This window comes from Doryrhamphus excisus, chromosome 4 (assembly GCF_030265055.1).
Source record: "Doryrhamphus excisus isolate RoL2022-K1 chromosome 4, RoL_Dexc_1.0, whole genome shotgun sequence".
Lineage (NCBI taxonomy): Eukaryota > Metazoa > Chordata > Actinopteri > Syngnathiformes > Syngnathidae > Doryrhamphus > Doryrhamphus excisus.
This window is the reverse complement of record NC_080469.1, coordinates 24,969,164-24,986,318: the sequence shown is the minus strand read 5'-3', so window position 1 is coordinate 24,986,318 and position 17,155 is coordinate 24,969,164. Positions and strand designations below refer to the sequence as shown.

The window sequence follows — 17,155 nt, the reverse complement described above, 5'->3', positions numbered from 1 at the left end:
TTTCAATTAATTTAAATGTCTTTTGTCATCTTATTTATCATTTCTGTGCTCGCTGAACCTCTCTTAGGGATAGTTCAAACCTTAAATGGTTAACTAATTATAATAATCATCAAGAATTATTAAAGAATTTTATTATTATTGACTAAACATATGTATTATTAATCAACAGACAAATAATGTGTAAAGCAAATGTTATTCTAAAGCCAAGTGGCAAAAATAAATATGTTTAACAATACAACTAAACTTCTTCGTTGTTAATTTTATTGCGCAGTAACGTTTGTGTGATTTTACTCAGGCGCGCTATGGACGCCATTTTGCCTTGGGTCCTTCGTTGAAGACATTACGTGGATGACGTAAGCGGTGATTTGGAAGATGTAGCTGGAAGTTGAACAAGACGGCCTTTTGTTTTGAATTAGGGCTTATTTATTAGTTTTAATGAGCAACGCGTTTTATAAGAACTCAAATGGCATAAAGTAAACACAGGAGAAATTAAAAGGTGGGTTTATTTTGATTGTTTTTGACGAACGAGTCGGCAAATTAGCTAGCATGTTGTTGTAGCCTGTTGAAAATTAGACCGATGCCAAACACCGTTAGAATCTATAGCATATTACAAACATCAGGGATAGGAATACATTTACGGACACAAACGCTCTAATTTACAAATCGTTCGCGTAAGTAGTAATTTCGGAGCAATTCGGCGCTGTTTTGTTAGCAAAATAAAACATTTAAATTAATTTAATGTCGATTGTGACTGCTTACAGCGCGTTGTCCCCTTGACGTTAAATGTGTTTTTTTAATGCGGAAGTCTCGCTTGAATTCATTGTGATTTCACAGCACAATGTTATTGTGTTTTCAGATCACAGCAGACTCCACCATTATGCCTCAGAAGATCCAGAAGAACTCTCAGACGGCTCACTACATCGAGCTGGGAGGTTATCAGTACTGGCCGGTGCTGGTGCCCAGCGGCATCCGCCTCTACACCTACGAGCAGATTCCGGGTTTCCTGAGAGAGAATCCGTACATCACAGACGGATACAGAGCCTACCTGCCGTCCAGACTGTGCATTAAAAGGTGAGGGACTGACTGCAGCCGTGTTGTTGAACCACATGCTGATTTGGACCTCGTCTGCAGCCTTTTCGTCCTCTCCAACGAGACGGTGAACATTTGGAGTCACCTGCTGGGCTTCCTGCTCTTCTTCTGCCTGGCCGTCTACAACATGGCCTGCGTGCTGCCGGAGCTCGGCGCCTCCAGAGAAGACTACGTCATCTACTCCATCGGACTCTTCTGCGTGAAGGTATGTGACTTATTTTAATGTATTTTTACAATTTGGTTCTATCTCTTGCCCTTCACAATCTCACATTGTCTTGTTGTTGTTCCAATGCTGTCCACGAGATGGCGTCGTAACGCTTGGAATAAAAATAGAACCTGTACATGTTGTGATTAAATTCATATTTCAACTCTATGCTAATAAAATGACATGTTTTTGTCACATTACAATATTCCTTAATATTTTTATTTTATTCCTGTGAAAATAAGAGATAAAAAAAACAATTCTCCAACTTATTCCAGCTTTTTATTCTAGTAATGATGACTTTATTCAGTTCAAATATTTTTAAATGCTATTAAAAATGGCATTTTTCCTCATTGTAAAATTGCAACATTACTTGTTAGAGTACAGTATTTGTCTCTTTAATATTTTGATTATATTTGTTTTGTATTTATTTATTTTTAAATAAATAAAAAATAATAAATAAATAAATAAAATGCAAATATTTCAACTCGTGTGAATTTTCCCATGATATAACTCCCCCAGCCTAATTTAACAAAAAAATGCATCTTCATTTTATTTGTTTCTTACAATATTATGAAAAAAACCCAATATTTTATTTAATATTTAATTGCGTTCCATTAAAATATTATTTTACCTCATAATATTCTCATAAAATTGCCTATTTTTTGGCTGTGAACATGACATTTTTTGTTAATAAATTTAGATTTTATTCTATTTTAATCCCCCTCCATAAATGGCACTATTTACTCACCCCTCACGTTTTCTAATTGTCTTGTTGTTCCACCTTTGTCCACTAGATGGCATCGTAGCGCCTGTAATATAAATAGAAACTGTACCCTGACTTGTTGATGTGATGAAATTAATATTTCAACTCTATGCTTCTTATATGGCCAATTTACTGTTTGAAATTACTTACATAAAATATTTAAAAATAGATTTAAATTTTATAATTTTAAAATTATTGCGACTAAATAATTTGCGACTTTTTTATTGTCAGATTAAACAAAAAAAATCAACATTTTTACAATTTTAAAATTGTCTTGTCGTTGCACCTCCGTCCACGAGATGGAGCGGTAGCGCTTGCGATGTAACTTTGCACGTGTTGCGTTTAAGTGTCAATAAAAGGCGTGTCTTGGCAGTTGTGTTTGCTGTGTTCGGTGGGTTATCACCTGTTCTGCTGCCACCGCTCCGAGAAGACCAGCCGCCGCTGGATGGCCCTGGACTACGCCGGCGTCTCCATCGGCATCCTGGGCTGCTACGTGCCGGGAGTCTTCTACACCTTCTACTGCAATAACGTACGTCTGCCAGTAGGGGTGCACGACTTAGAAGATAGCACTGTTTTTGTTTACCACTTTCCGGCGTTTAAATGTTTGATTGTGTTCAAAATAACTTGAAAAGGTCTGATTGGATTTGGAGGAAATTTAGACACTATTATGCTAGTTGTTAGCATGTTAGCTAACGCTGTGTTAGCATTAATATCATGCCAACATAGGCATACTGGCATTTTTTGCGATTTTCATGAACACAAACTTAAGCAGACACTATCATGCTAGGTGTTAGCATTGCTAGCATGCTAATCTTAACATAGTAGCATTTTTAGCCATTTTCATGGGGTAGAAATTATGTTAAACGCTAGTTAGCATATTAACGTTAACATTGCTATGATGATATTAGGATAGTATAATTTTTTAGCCATTTTCATGGGTAGACACTTATGCTAGTTGTTAGCATGTTAGCTATGGCTATGTCCGCATTAATATCATGCTAACAGGCATACTGGCATTTTATTTGCAATTTTCATGAACACGAACTCAAGCAGACACTATCATGCTAGTTGTTAGCATTGCTGGCATGCTAATCTTAACATAGTAGCATTTTTAGCCATTTTCATGGGTAGAAATTATTATGCTAGATGCTAGTTAGCATACTCGCGTTAACATTGCTATCATATTAGCATAGTAGATTTTTTTGTCATTTTCATGGGAAGACACTATTGTGCTAGTTGTTAGCATTAATATCATGCTAACATAGGCATACTGGCATTTTTTGCGATTTTCATGAATATGAACTTAAGCAGACACTATTATGCTAGGTGTTAGTATGATAAGGTTAGCATTGCTAGCATGCTAATCTTAACATAATAGCATTTTAGTCATTCTAATGGGTAGAAATTATTATGTTAGCATACTAACATAATGTTAGCATACTAATGTTAACATTGCAATCATGATATTAGCATAGTAGCATTTTTGTTGTCATTTTCATGGGAAGACTATTGTGCTAGTTGTTAGCATGTTAGCTGTAACTATGTTAGCATTAATATCATGCTAACAGGCATACTGGCATTTTTTGCGATTTTCATGAATATGAACTTAAGCAGACACTATTATGCTAGGTGTTAGTATGATAAGGTTAGCATTGCTAGCATGCTAATCTTAACATAATAGCATTTTTAGTCATTCTAATGGGTAGAAATTATTATGTTAGCATACTAACACAATGTTAGCATACTAATGTTAACATTACAATTATATTAGCATAGTAGCATTTTTTTGCCATTTTCATGGGAAGACACTATTGTGCTAGTTGTTAGCATGTTAGCTGTAACTATGTTAACATTAATATCATGCTAACATTGGTATACTGGCATTTTTTGCAATTTTTATGAATATGAACTTAAGCAGACACTATAATGCTAGGTGTTAGCATGATAAGGTTAGCATTGCTATCATGATATTGGCCTAGATTTTTTGCCATTTTCATGGGTAGACACTATTATGCTAGTTGTTAGCATGTTAGCTATAGCTATGTGAAGTATTAATATCATGCTAACATTGGTATACTGGCATTTTTTGCAATTTTTATGAATATGAACTTAAGCAGACACTATAATGCTAGGTGTTAGCATGATGAGGTTAGCATTGCTATCATGATATGGCCTAGATTTTTTTTTGCCATTTTCATGGGTAGGCACTTACACAAAAACATAGCACTATTATGCAAGAAGTTAGCATGCTAACATTAGCATAGTGAGCATTGTTTAGTGAGGTGAAATCAACATGAAAACCAGAGGAAAACACGATAGCGAGAGTCGACGTGTGCCATGTGGGCGTGGTTCTGGTCCAAGCACTAATTCAATCATGTCACATGACACTTTCCTCGCTCGGAAAAACGATTTATCTGACGTCCACGTTCCCGCCGCCCACCGGCTCCCTCGTCACTGGATATTTATACGACGATGTCCTTCCTGCTGGTGTGTTTGGCCGCGTACACGTTTGGCAGCGCCTGCCGTGTTTTGCCCCCACAACGCAGCTGAAATCTGCTGCAGCTTCAAACCAGATGGCTGCCTTCACGACGTGCCCCCACCACGCCCCCCCCCCCCCCTCCCACTCATCTTCCTCACCATATGACAATCACAAGTCTCAGGAAGGACCGGCAAGACCCTGCCGCCCCCCTCTCGCCTTCCTATACGCTCTTATTCTGATAGGAGAGCATCATACTTCCTTTCGGGTGGTTCAACATTATGCCGCTAAAATATTATTATTATAACATTTTTAATCTATATTACATTTTATTTTATAATATAAAAATATGTTGTAATATTTCCATCATATTTTCCAAAATAATCACTTTAAATTATTTTGTTAAAAAATGTTTATGCTACTAGAAAGGCGTTAGTTTACCTTGTCGCTGTAAAATTGGAATACTATAAGTACAACTTTTCCCCCAATTTAGTTTTTCGAAAATGACAATTTTATTTTGTTTCTCATATTACAACATCAAAAGTTCATCATTATGTTGCTAAAATACTATAACATTTTTAATCTACATTATATTTTATATTTTATTTATATTATTTTATAAAATACTATTTATATATATTTTATTTTAAATATATATATAAATATATTTATTTTTATATTATTTTAAGATGATTAATATCAACTTCACTCTTTTTCTCATCATTTTTGCTGTTAAAAAATCCTAATAATTCTCGTAATATTATGACTTTATTCAACTAATAGTAAAATTTTTCCCCCCAATTTAGTTTTCCGAAAATAACAATTTTATTTTGTTTCTCATATTACAACTTAAAAAGTTCAACATTATGTTGCTAAAATATTATTACAACATTTTTAATCTACATTATATTTTATATTTTATTTATATTTTATAAAAATATTATTTATATTTATATTTATTTTAAATAATATATATATATATATATATATAATATATTTATTTTTATATTATTTTAAGATGATTAATATCAACTTCACTCTTTTTCTCATCATTTTTGCTGTTAAAAAATCCTAATAATTCTCGTAATATTATGACTTTATTCAACTAATAGTAAAATTTTTCCCCCCAGTTTAGTTTTCTGAAAATAACAATTTTATTTTGTTTCTCATATTACAACTTAAAAAGTTCATCATTATGTTGCTAACATATTATATTTTAATCTACATTATATTTTATATTCTATGTATATTATTTTATAAAAATATTATTTATATATATATATATATATTTTAAATAATATATGTATATATATATATATATAAAATATATTTATTTTTTATATTATTTTAAGATGATTAATATCAACTTCACTCTTTTTCTCATCATTTTTGCTGTTAAAAATTCTAATAATTCTTGTAATATTATGACTTTATTCAACTAATAGTAAAATTTTTCCCCCAATTTAGTTTTCCGAAAATAACAATTTTATTTTGTTTCTCATATTACAACTTAAAAAGTTCAACATTATGCCGCTAAAATATTATTATAACATTTTAAATCTATATTATATTTTATTTTATATTATAAAAATATGTAAAAATTAAAAACAATTATTTAAAATTTTTCATCAATGTTCAGATTTTATTCGCTTCGAAATTCCAGCTGCTTTTTCAGTTTCTGCCATTTTTTTTCCCCTTCATGCTAGCGAAAAGTCATGTTCCCTCCTAGCAGCGCCGTGTCGTGTAGCGTGTGGGCGGCCCGACCGAGATGTAACGGCGGCTGTTTTGCGGTGTCAGTACTGGCGTCAGGTGTACCTGGTGACGGTGCTGGCGATGATCCTGGCCGTCTTCTTCGCCCAGATCCACCCCCACTACCTCGGCAAGCAGTGGAAGAAGCTCCGCTCGCTCATCTTCTGCTCGGTGGCGTGCTACGGCCTGGTGCCCACCGTGCACTGGATCTGCATCGACGGCGGCTTCTCGGGCGAGCTGGTGCAGGTGAGTCGCGCCGACCGTCCGTCCGTTGATGTCGCTCATGACTCCGTCGTCTTTCAGGCCTTTGTTCCCCGCGTGCTGCTCATGTACTTGATGGCGGCGTTGGCGCTGGTGTTCTTCGTGTCCAAAGTACCCGAACGCTACTTCCCAGGTGAGCTTCCGATCATCGCCTTGTTTGTTTTGCTTCCATATTAGCACCACAAATTAGCATGGATTAGCTCAGGGGTGTCCAAACCTGTTCCGCCAGTGGGGGGCGCTTGGTGACACTTGATATTTCTAAAGATATGCTAAGAACTTTGTCATAAAAGCCTATTATTAATATTATTATTATATTATCATTTACTTTTTTTACCACATTTTTTTTTTTTTTTACAAATCTTAAATAATTTTGTCTTGTATTCCCATTTCACGTTTTCTCCTGCTGAATTTTCCAAAATTATCACTTTATTTTTATTTTGGATCTTGACTAGTTAAAAAAAAACTTTTTTTTTAAAAACTTTATTTCAGCTCAATGTGACAAAAATTAGCATTTTTCCTCATAATCTAAGTTTATTCCTGTAAAATTGACTTGGTAGTTAGAATAACACTTTTTCCTCCTGAATATTTTGACTTCATACTTTTTTCTTTTTTTTAAAAAAAATTATTATTACCCCCCCCTAAAAATTTTTTTTTTTATATTACAACTTCAAAAGTTCAACATTATGCCGCTAAAATATTATTATTATAACATTTGATTTTATATATAATATTAAATAATAATATTAAAATATATTTTATAATATATGTATTATAAAAAATATGTCATATTTCCATCATTTTCCAAAATAATGACTTAAAATAATTTTGTTAAAAAATGTGTATGCTACTAAAGTCAATTTTTTCCCCTTCATACAAAAAAATGTCCCCAATATTTAAACTTTACGCAAATAAAATAACCTCAACTTTGCTCTTGTCGTCAGAACGCCACCTTGAGTTTATTCTTGTAAAATTGCGGCATTTTATTCCATTTATTTATTAATTTTGTGATAATTTAAAAACAACTTTAAAACAACTTTTAATATTTCAATATTTCTCCTCGTCATAAATGGACTTTTAGAGCTATTTCTTCTCTTCATATTTTGACTTAATTCACAGTCAAATAGCTGTTTTTTTTCATTTCTGCTTTTTAAAATATTTTATTAAAAATTAAAATATTAAAAATTAAATCAAAAACATTAAAATATAATATTATATTAAATTTTTTAAATAAATATTTAGTTTTATTTTTTAGCTTTGTTTCTCATAATATTACAATTCAAAATAATATATATATTTTTTCTTTATTACAAAATTATTCTTGTAAAATTATTATTATTTTTTATTATCTTAGTTTATTTTACTGTTAGGGCGCAAAAAAGTCTTTTTTTTGAGTCAATGCTATTAAAATATTTTTTTCCCTATTAGAAATTAATTCATGTAAAATTTAAATTTTAATATTTTGACTTTATTTGCATTAAAATAATTTTTAAAAATTTCAATTCCAACTATTATTTTTCTTTGTAATGTTCCATAATTCTTAAATGTTTTTTCTTGTAAAATGTATTTCTTTTTTTCGATTTTTGTGGTTATTCTTTTTTTTTTTTTGTTTTTTTCTCGTTAAATAACCCCCATGCCACATTTTGGACACCCCTGGATTAGCTAATGGAGATGTTCCCTGAAGGCACCATGAAAAGCTCCGTGCCACGTTTGCAGGCCAGCTGAACTACGTGGGCTCCAGCCACCAGGTGTGGCACGTGCTGCTGCTGCTCATGTTCTACTGGTGGCACCAGTCCTCGCGCTTCATCATGGCGTACCGACACAGCCGGCCGTGCCCGGACGCCGCCACGCACTCGTAGCCGCCACGTCTGCCTACGCCCTGTTTCTCCACATGGGACATTTCCCACGCCGAGGACACGATAGGTCCATTTTTTTTTTATCATTTCATGTCGAATACTTGTGAAGTATTTACATTCATTACGGTTACAAAAGAAAATGGCCGCCGGAGGTCGCTAGCGAGTTAAAGATTTTTTTTTTGCATACACTGGAAAAAGGAACTTGTTGCATTTGGAAGGCCCGCCGTGAATGTCAGCCATGTTTTTTTGTTTGACTGTACGGTGACGGAAGACGACGCTACGGTCAGAGGAAGTGGGTCGCCGTCCCCGAGTGGAACTTCCTGCGGGGGGAGCTAACATAACGACCATATTCACTTTTTCCCGAACAAATGATTCGGTTATTTACCTCGTTACCTTGCTGTATTTCTCCGTGCGGATAAAGAGCGGTTTTGGGACACTACAGGTAGATTCCAACCATATTCCACTTTTTCCCGAACAAAAGGATAAAAATAGAATCGCTGTAACGCACGTAGATTCGGTTATTTACCTCGTTACCTTGCTGTATTTGTTTATCCGTGCGGACAAAGAGCGTTTTTTGGGACACTACAGGTAGTTTCCGATTATATTCCACTTTTTCCCGAACAAATGGATAAAAATAGAATCGCTGAAACGGACGTAGATTCGGTTATTTACCTCGTTACCTTGCTGTATTTATCCGTGCGGCTAAGGAGCGGTTTTGGGACACTACAGGTAGATTCCGACCATATTCCACTTTTTCCCGAACAAAAGGATAAAAATAGAATCGCTGAAACAGACGTAGATTCGGTTATTTACCTCGTTACCTTGCTGTATTTGTACATCCGGCTAAAGAGCGTTTTTTGGGACACTACAGGTAGATTCCGACCATATTCCACATTTTCCCGAACAAATGCATAAAAATAGAATCGCTGAAACAGACGCAGATTCGGATATTTACCTCGTTACCTTGCTGTATTTGTACATGCGGCTAAAGAGCGGTTTTGGGACACTACAGGTAGATTCCGACCATATTCCACTTTTTCCCGAACAAATGGATAAAAATAGAATCGCTGAAACGGACGTAGATTCGGTTATTTACCTCGTTACCTTGCTGTATTTGTTTATCCGTGGGGCTAAAGACAGGTTTTGGGACACTACAGGTAGATTCCGACCATATTCCACTTTTTCCCGAACAAAAGGATAAAAATAGAATCACTGTAACGCACGTAGATTCGGTTCTTTACCTCGTTACCTTGCTGTATTTGTTTATCCGTGCGGCTAAAGACATGTTTTGGGACACTACAGGTAGATTCCGATCATATTCCACTTTTTCCCGAACAAATGGACAAAAATAGAATCGCTATAACGCACGTAGATTCGGTTATTTACCTCGTTACCTTGCTGTATTTGTTTATCCGTGGGGCTAAAGACAGGTTTTGGGACACTACAGGTAGATTCCGACCATATTCCACTTTTTCCCGAACAAAAGGATAAAAATAGAATCACTGTAACGCACGTAGATTCGGTTCTTTACCTCGTTACCTTGCTGTATTTGTTTATCCGTGCGGCTAAAGACATGTTTTGGGACACTACAGGTAGATTCCGATCATATTCCACTTTTTCCCGAACAAATGGACAAAAATAGAATCGCTATAACGCACGTAGATTCGGTTATTTACCTCGTTACCTTGCTGTATTTGTTTATCCGTGCGGCTAAAGACAGGTTTTGGGACACTACAGGTAGATTCCGACCATATTCCACTTTTTCCCGAACAAATGGAAACGAGTGTATTTATTGTTTTCCACCCAATAAAAAGAAAGCGAAGGTTTGTCAAATAATATATTTGAAGATTCAATCAGCCTCAACGCTTCTCCGGTACAGTCAAGCGCTACGATGCGTTACAAAGTGTTGAATCCGACGTGTTTTTCCCGAATTGTTAAGTCGTCCCATTCACAGATTTGACGTAAGAAAAAAAAAAATCAATAAATCCCTTCCGGTATTCCCGGCGTAAAAATGTCAAAAGAAATAAAAGCGTAGGGACGACGTGCATAGGCGAGAAGATCAAATAAAAAAAAAGTGGTTAACTCCCGAACGAGCGCCGCTAAGTGTCCGAGGTTCTGTGCAGTGAGGCGGAGGCGCGGCGCACCCCCCACCCCCGTAAGGCTTTGCGGTGCTAAATTAATAAAAAGGCGGACGCTAGCGGAACAGTCGCAGTTCAGAATCACAGTTTGCTAACGTTTGTCACGATGCAGCGTAAAAAAACTAAGTCCCGACTCAAACAGGAAGTGGTCTGATCCACGGTGCATTGATCCCAAACCGACGGAAGACAAGCGAGTTACTGCTTGGAAGGAAAAGGCGCGGCGCCAAACGGGTCCAGGTCCCCGTGCGGCGGCGGTGGTGCCGCCGGCTGCTGAGATCCGCCGTGGATCACCAGTTCCGTGAAAGGCACCGCGCCGAAATCGTCCATGGTTTTGCATTCCCGGGACAAGTCGTTCCTGCCGCCGTCCTGAGGGTGGAAAGGTTTGGCTCCGAACGGATCCAGGAGCTCGTCCGCTTGCAGCGAGGCGCCGTCGTCCTTCCCCTCGGCGATGGTCACGTCCACGCTGATGTTCTCCTTGGAGTCCGAGGCGCTCAGGAACTCGTTGCTGCTCTGCGAGTCCCGCCGACCGACCTTCTTGTGTCTGCGGACTCGCTCGGGTGTACGGAACGTGGCTTTGCCGGTCTTGCGTCCGCCGGTCGGCGTCCCGTGATGACGCTTGCCATTGCTGCCGCCGACGCCCGCCGCTTCCTGTTTGGTCTTCCTCTGGCGGGACGACAGCTTCTGGAGGCTGCGTTGCTTCAGGCGCTGCTGCTGAGGACTCGGGGAATCCTCCAAAGACGGCCGAAAGATGTCCTCCGCACTTCTGGAAGTGGTCGGAATTGGAACGGCGGGGCCCGGCTGGAAGGGAGAGAAGCCGAAAACGTCGATGCCCTCGGGGGAAGTGGGCGGGGTTTGCTCCGCCGGGTTATCCGTAACGCTCCTGCCGGACTTGGACAGATTGCGACTGAACGGCGCTTTGGTGAAGACGTCAAAGTCGTCTGCGGCTCGCTGATCCGGGTCGACTTGCGGAAAAGGCGCTTGGGCGAAGATGTCCGTGTTGCGCGACGCTCGAGCGGGCGAGTCGCCGCCGAGGAAGGGAACCGCGCCAAAAACGTCAACGGCGGACACGGCTTTAACTCCGCCGAGGGATTCGGGATCAGACCGCTCCTGGCGACTCCGCCTGGAGTGACCGTCCTTGGCGGCGTTCCTGACTTTGCGGCGCTCGCCGTCGGAATCGGAGCTGTGCTTTTCTTCGTCCTCGTCATCCTCGGACTCCATCAAGAGCGGTCTCTGTCCTAAGTTCTCGGGCTCCGTATCATCGCCGTGCTCGCTGTTGAGGCCTTCGTCCTCCTCCGGCTCCTCTTCCTCGCTGCTTTTCGGCGAAGGAGGATCGGACTCGAAGTCGCTGTCCGAGTCTTCGCCCGGCCTGCATGTGCTCTTCCTGCCGGGTTTGTGCTCCGGAGCCGCCGGAGCCGGAATGACGACGACTTCTTCGGCCGCCCGATCGCCCGCCGCCACGTCGGGACCTGCTGGAACAACAAACATTATTCAATCATGTGACGCAACTGAAACCAGGATATCGGTTTTCCAGATCCGGAAGGAGCGGTGAAAGGAACGGACTACATGTTCCGTGCTTTAAAATCCTCCATAAAGGACTTCATGTGGATCCACAACACCAGAACCATTATTATTATTATTATTATTATTGTGGTTTTGTTGGGACGTCCTGCTGGCCCTAATTGGTCCATCGCTTATTTAAGACAAAGTAACCAATCTCTTTCAACGCAGTCGCCAAAGCAGACTTCCCTCCTTACGGCGGACCCCCGAGGTGTTCCCAGACCGGCTGAAAGACTCCGATGCAGAGTCCGAATCCCGGTTTTTACAGGGTCAAGAAAAAGCAGATTGATGACCACCCCACCTTCAATCCGCGCAAGTGAACCAACAGTGCCATCAAGTGGCCAAATGATAGAATGACACCAAGGTTCATTCTACAATATACAGTAAATGACGCCATTTTGGGGGTCACAAAACCCCCAAAACTAAATTAAATCATCCCAAGTATCAAAATTACGCCTCCGTGGGCTTTTTTGAAGATCCGGATCTTAGGGAATTGAACTTAACGTGTCATGAAACACTCTCCAATATTCATTCATTCACTCATGGTGGCCAGCCAATCACAGGGCACATATAGTCAAACAACCATTCACACTCACATTCATACCTATGGACAATTTGGAGTCGCTAATTAACCTAGCATGTTTTTTTTTTTGTTTTTTTTTTATGCAAACTCCACACAGAGACGCCCGCGTGTGGAATCGAACCCTGGTCTCGGAGCTGCGAGGTCGGCGCGCTCACCACTAAGACACCGTGCAGCCCCATTCTACAGTATAATATCAAAATATTACAACTCTCCAAGGACTCGGGGACTCATAACTTTGCGATATGATACCGATAATTGACTTATTATTTTTTTTTTACTTAATTTAACTCGTTTGTGCATGTCCGGAAGTAAGAAAAACTAATTAGTGTCCTAATTAAGTATAATAACATTACTACTATCAGGAGAACCCTGCTGTGGCCTATGAAGGTGTACTGTATTTGGACACATGTGCCGAGCAGCCATTTTTTTTTTTTTTTACCTTATTAAATTTATCGAACAATGTAATAATTAATGTTCACACCTAATTACATTGACAGCCACGCTAACCGTCAGGAACATCTTGCTCGCCGTAGCGTAGTGGTGGAACTTTCCGCGAATCTTTCCAAAGAATAAGCAATCCATTTTTTTTTTCATATTCAATGTTCAATTTTATTTCTCAGAAGTACATCCACACTCACAGTATGATCATACAAGACACACACAAAAAAGGCATGGAAGGAGGCACGTTAGCTTTTTAGCTAGCAAAAACATCGCAGATCTTCACGTTTAGCTTTGATTCAAGGTGAGGGTGAAAACAAACCCTGAGACCAAAAAAAAAAAAAAAGAAAACACACATGTATAACTAGCAAAAATGTAAACGGAAAAAAGTGTACCTTCCTTTTTCGTCGCACCGCTAAGCTAACGAGCTAAAGTGCTAAAATTCTTCCACCAGTACACGTGAACAAGATGTTTCTGAGCATGGCTGTCGTACGCATGCAGCATGGCAACAAGCGAAATGGTACATTTAAAAAAAAAAAAGGATGAAGCGTAACTTACCTTTGGCTACGTAGCATTAGCGGTAAAACATTCGTATGAAAAAAAAAAAAGGAGCGGTGATTAGCGATGGTTGCCTAGCGCTGCGCTAACACTCATACAGCCCTTTTTTTAGGATTGTATGCAAAAAGACACAAAGAAGCATTCGTCATCGCTAACAACAAAGATGCTAATTTAAGCTGCTGTTAGCACTGTTGGTCCACGGGAACAAAACACGACAAAAAAAAAAGGCACTTTGTAGCAAGAAACCAGCTCGGTAAAAACACGCATGCAGAAAAAGGCAACGTAGCATTTAGCCTGTTAGCATGTTAGCAATATTTTAGATTCTTATACGCATAGCATGACATTAATTGTAAACACAAAATATATGTCCATGTACATTTTTTAACTATTTTGATTATTATTTTTTTTTTTATAGAAATTAGGAAATAAGGTTCGAATCCCTGCTACAGATGGTGAGTGTAGCATTTAAGTTGAAATCTGTATACATATTCATAACTAAAAAGCATCCGAAGTAGGCATAGGCAATTGGCTAAATTTGCTCAAATCAAATATGAGAAAATTGAAAAATAAATTCATGTAAAAACAAACAAAAAAATTCGGCATTTAGCAAGTTAGCAAACATTTTTGAATCGTCTAAACAAATTTCGACTTCTGTCGCTAAAATTAAATTAGCAAGCCATTCATTGTCGACACACAAATATACGTAGAGTTTTTCTTTCATCGTAAGAAGAGTTTTTTTTGTTTTTTTTTTACAAAAAAAAAATTGTCACGAATAAATGTAACAGATCGTCCGTTTAGCATTCGGGTTTAAATAAATATTTTAAAAAGTACGTAAATATATGCCGTCCGGGCGCACAACTAATGGAATGTTAGTATTTAAACATTAACTAAATATGCTAGGTATTAGTTAAAAAAAATAAAATAAAAAAATTTCTCAAGATAGCGTAGCATTTAGCAAGCTAGCAAAACATTTCGACGCACTTGAATTACACTAGCGTCGAAATTTAGCCGCTAAGATTAGATGAGCGAGCCATTTTTGTTTTGGTCGTAGGAAGAATCCGTTTTTAAAATATGTGCCGTCGAGCAAAAAAATGGAATGTTAGCATCTGAACGGCTACATTAGCTCCATCGGATAATTTCTTCCGTAAAAAAACAAACAAGCGTCGTAGCATTTAGCAATTTAGCAACACACTAGAATTGCCAAAAACTGCAACGTTAGCATCTGAATATTTAGCTAACTTTACGAGAAAAATAAATTCTATTATTGCTTTAATTTTTTTTTTTTTTTACGTCATTACAAAAAAATGTTAGAATCCCTCTAAAAAAGGTTTCCGGATGCGTTTCCATGTTTGTTATGTAAGCTAGTTGCCAGTGAATCAACAGCACCTCTGCTGGTGGCAGCCAAGTAGCGCACCCATTTTAATTACCATTTAACGTCCATCGGCAGAATTTTTTTCCCGGAGTTAATTACGGAATGTGATGGAAATGTGTCCCACAGGCTACAATAGCATCATTTCAATAATAATAATAAAAAAAAATAAAAATTCACAGTGATGGAGCGATGAAGACGCTACAAATAAAAGCACAAACAAACAAAAAAAACAGCCGATTCCGAAATGATACATTTTTTGCGGAATTTTTTTTTTTTTTTTTTCGGAATTCTTATTCCGAGAAAGAGCAAAATATTATCCAGCTTACGTGCTGGCGGTTATTCTATTGCATGGCCAGCCTGGTTAGCCGGCGTTCATAAGCTGCCTAGAATAATAAACAAGCTAGCTCCTATGTGTATAGATATAGATATATAGATATAGATCTAGATATAAAAGAGTGGATGTTCACATTAATAAGAACAGGAAGAGGCACAGAAGCTTATTGCTTAATATTTCACATTGCCGACGCTCGCACTTTTAATTTGAAGGGGAAAAAAAAATGTAATATTGGAGTTCAGCTGGAACTAAGTCTGTACTAAGTCAAATTGAGTCAAATAACTCAAATAGAGGTATTAAATAATAGAATAGGTTGATAGCAAACAGGAGTTACGATGCTAATTTTAGCTACAAAAAGTCCGGTTTGTTGGTCTCGGGTCATTAATCCCGAGTCAGGTCTCTCGTGCAAGTCCACGTCCAGCGAAGTCTCAAGTCAAGACCAGCAAGTACAATCGAGTGTCAAGTCAACAAACGCAAGCAAGTCCAAGCAGGGCGAGTCAAGCCGAGTCATACTTGAATCAAGACGCTCAGGTCCAAGTCAAGTCAAATCTCACGTCAAGACAAGCAACTCCAAGCAGAGTGAAGTCTCAAGTCAAGACGGACAAGTCCAAGTCAAGTCAAACCTCACGTCAAGGCGGGCAAGTCCAAGCAGAGTGAAGTCTCAAGTCCAAGTCAAGTCAAATGAGTGAAGTGAAATGAGTGAAGTCTCAAATCAAGACCAGCGAGTACAATCGAGTGTCAAGTCAAGACGTGGAAGTCCAAGCCGGGCGAGCCAAGTCGAGTCATACTTGAATCAAGACGCGCGGGTCCAAGTCAAGTCAAATCTCACGTCAAGACGGGCAAGTCCAAGCAGAGTGAAGTCTCAATTCAAGATGGTGAAGTCCAAGTCAAGTCAAACCTCACGTCAAGGCGGGCAAGTCCAAGCAGAGTGAAGTCTCAAGTCAAGACAAGCAAGTACAATCGAGTGTCAAGTCAACAAACGCAAGCCCAAGTTAAGACGCGCAGGTCCAAGTCAAGTCAAACCTCAAGTCAAGACGCACAAGTCCAAGTCAAGTCAAACCTCACGTCAGGACGTGCAACACCAAGCAGAGTGAAGTCTCAAGTCAAAACGCACAAGTCAAGTCAAATGAGTGAAGTCTCAAATCAAGACCAGCGAGTACAATCGAGTGTCAAGTCAAGACGTGCAAGTCCGAGTCAGGTCGAGTCATACTTGAATCAAGACGTGCAGGTCCAAGTCAAGTCAAATCTCACATCAAGACGGGAAAGTCCAAGCAGAGTGAAGTCTCAATTCAAGTCCAAGTCAAGTCAAATGAGTGAAGTCAAGCAAGTACAATCGAGTGTCAAGACGTCAAGTCAAGTCCAAGCCGGGTGAGTCAAGTCGAGTCATACTTGAATCAAGACGTGCAAAGTCTGGAATCAAGTCCCGAATCAAGTCCCGAGTCAGGTCTCAAGTCAAAACGTCCAAGTCACATCTCAAGACTTTCAGGTCCAAGTCTCGACTCAAGCCATGCAAGTCCAAACCGAGTCTCAAGTGAATACGTGCAAGGCCAAGTCAAGTCGAGTCGAGTCTCAAGTCAAGTCTGGAGTCAAGATGTTGAGGTCCAAGTCAATATCAAGTCAAATCAAGACGGGTTGAGTCAAAAGGGCGGATTAGCTAACAATTTGACTTGACTTTTGTTTAGCGTGATTAGCATCTTAGCACGGTCGTACTAGCATGGCACCAAGGCGTTGGTGCTCATCAGATCCGCTTTGGGTAAAAGTGACATTTTAGACGTCTTC

The 17,155-nt window shown here is 38.7% G+C and overlaps 2 protein-coding genes across 4 annotated transcripts in view; one reads left to right on the top strand and one right to left on the bottom strand.

Moving 5' to 3' along the window:
• Nucleotides 1-331: 331 nt before the first annotated feature.
• paqr3a (progestin and adipoQ receptor family member IIIa) lies at nt 332-11,290 on the top strand. Of its 3 annotated transcripts, none has more exons than XM_058069548.1 (7): nt 332-496; nt 857-1,071; nt 1,132-1,294; nt 2,431-2,586; nt 6,394-6,528; nt 6,586-6,676; nt 8,257-11,290. In XM_058069548.1, the coding sequence occupies exons 2-7, from the start codon at nt 878-880 to the stop codon at nt 8,397-8,399; spliced, it is 882 nt and encodes a 293-aa protein (XP_057925531.1). In that variant the 5' UTR covers nt 332-496; nt 857-877; the 3' UTR covers nt 8,400-11,290. The 3 variants fall into 3 exon arrangements, with proteins under 3 accessions (XP_057925531.1, XP_057925530.1, XP_057925529.1); XM_058069547.1 differs by having other exon boundaries at nt 6,331-6,528; XM_058069546.1 differs by having other exon boundaries at nt 6,240-6,528.
• bmp2k (BMP2 inducible kinase) overlaps nt 10,220-17,155 on the bottom strand; it is a 30,112-nt gene continuing 23,176 nt past the window's right edge. The window contains exon 16 of the mRNA XM_058069545.1: nt 10,220-12,000. Coding sequence (XP_057925528.1) covers nt 10,730-12,000 — 1,271 coding nt within the window. The 3' untranslated portion in view covers nt 10,220-10,729. The remainder of the gene's footprint in view (nt 12,001-17,155) is intronic.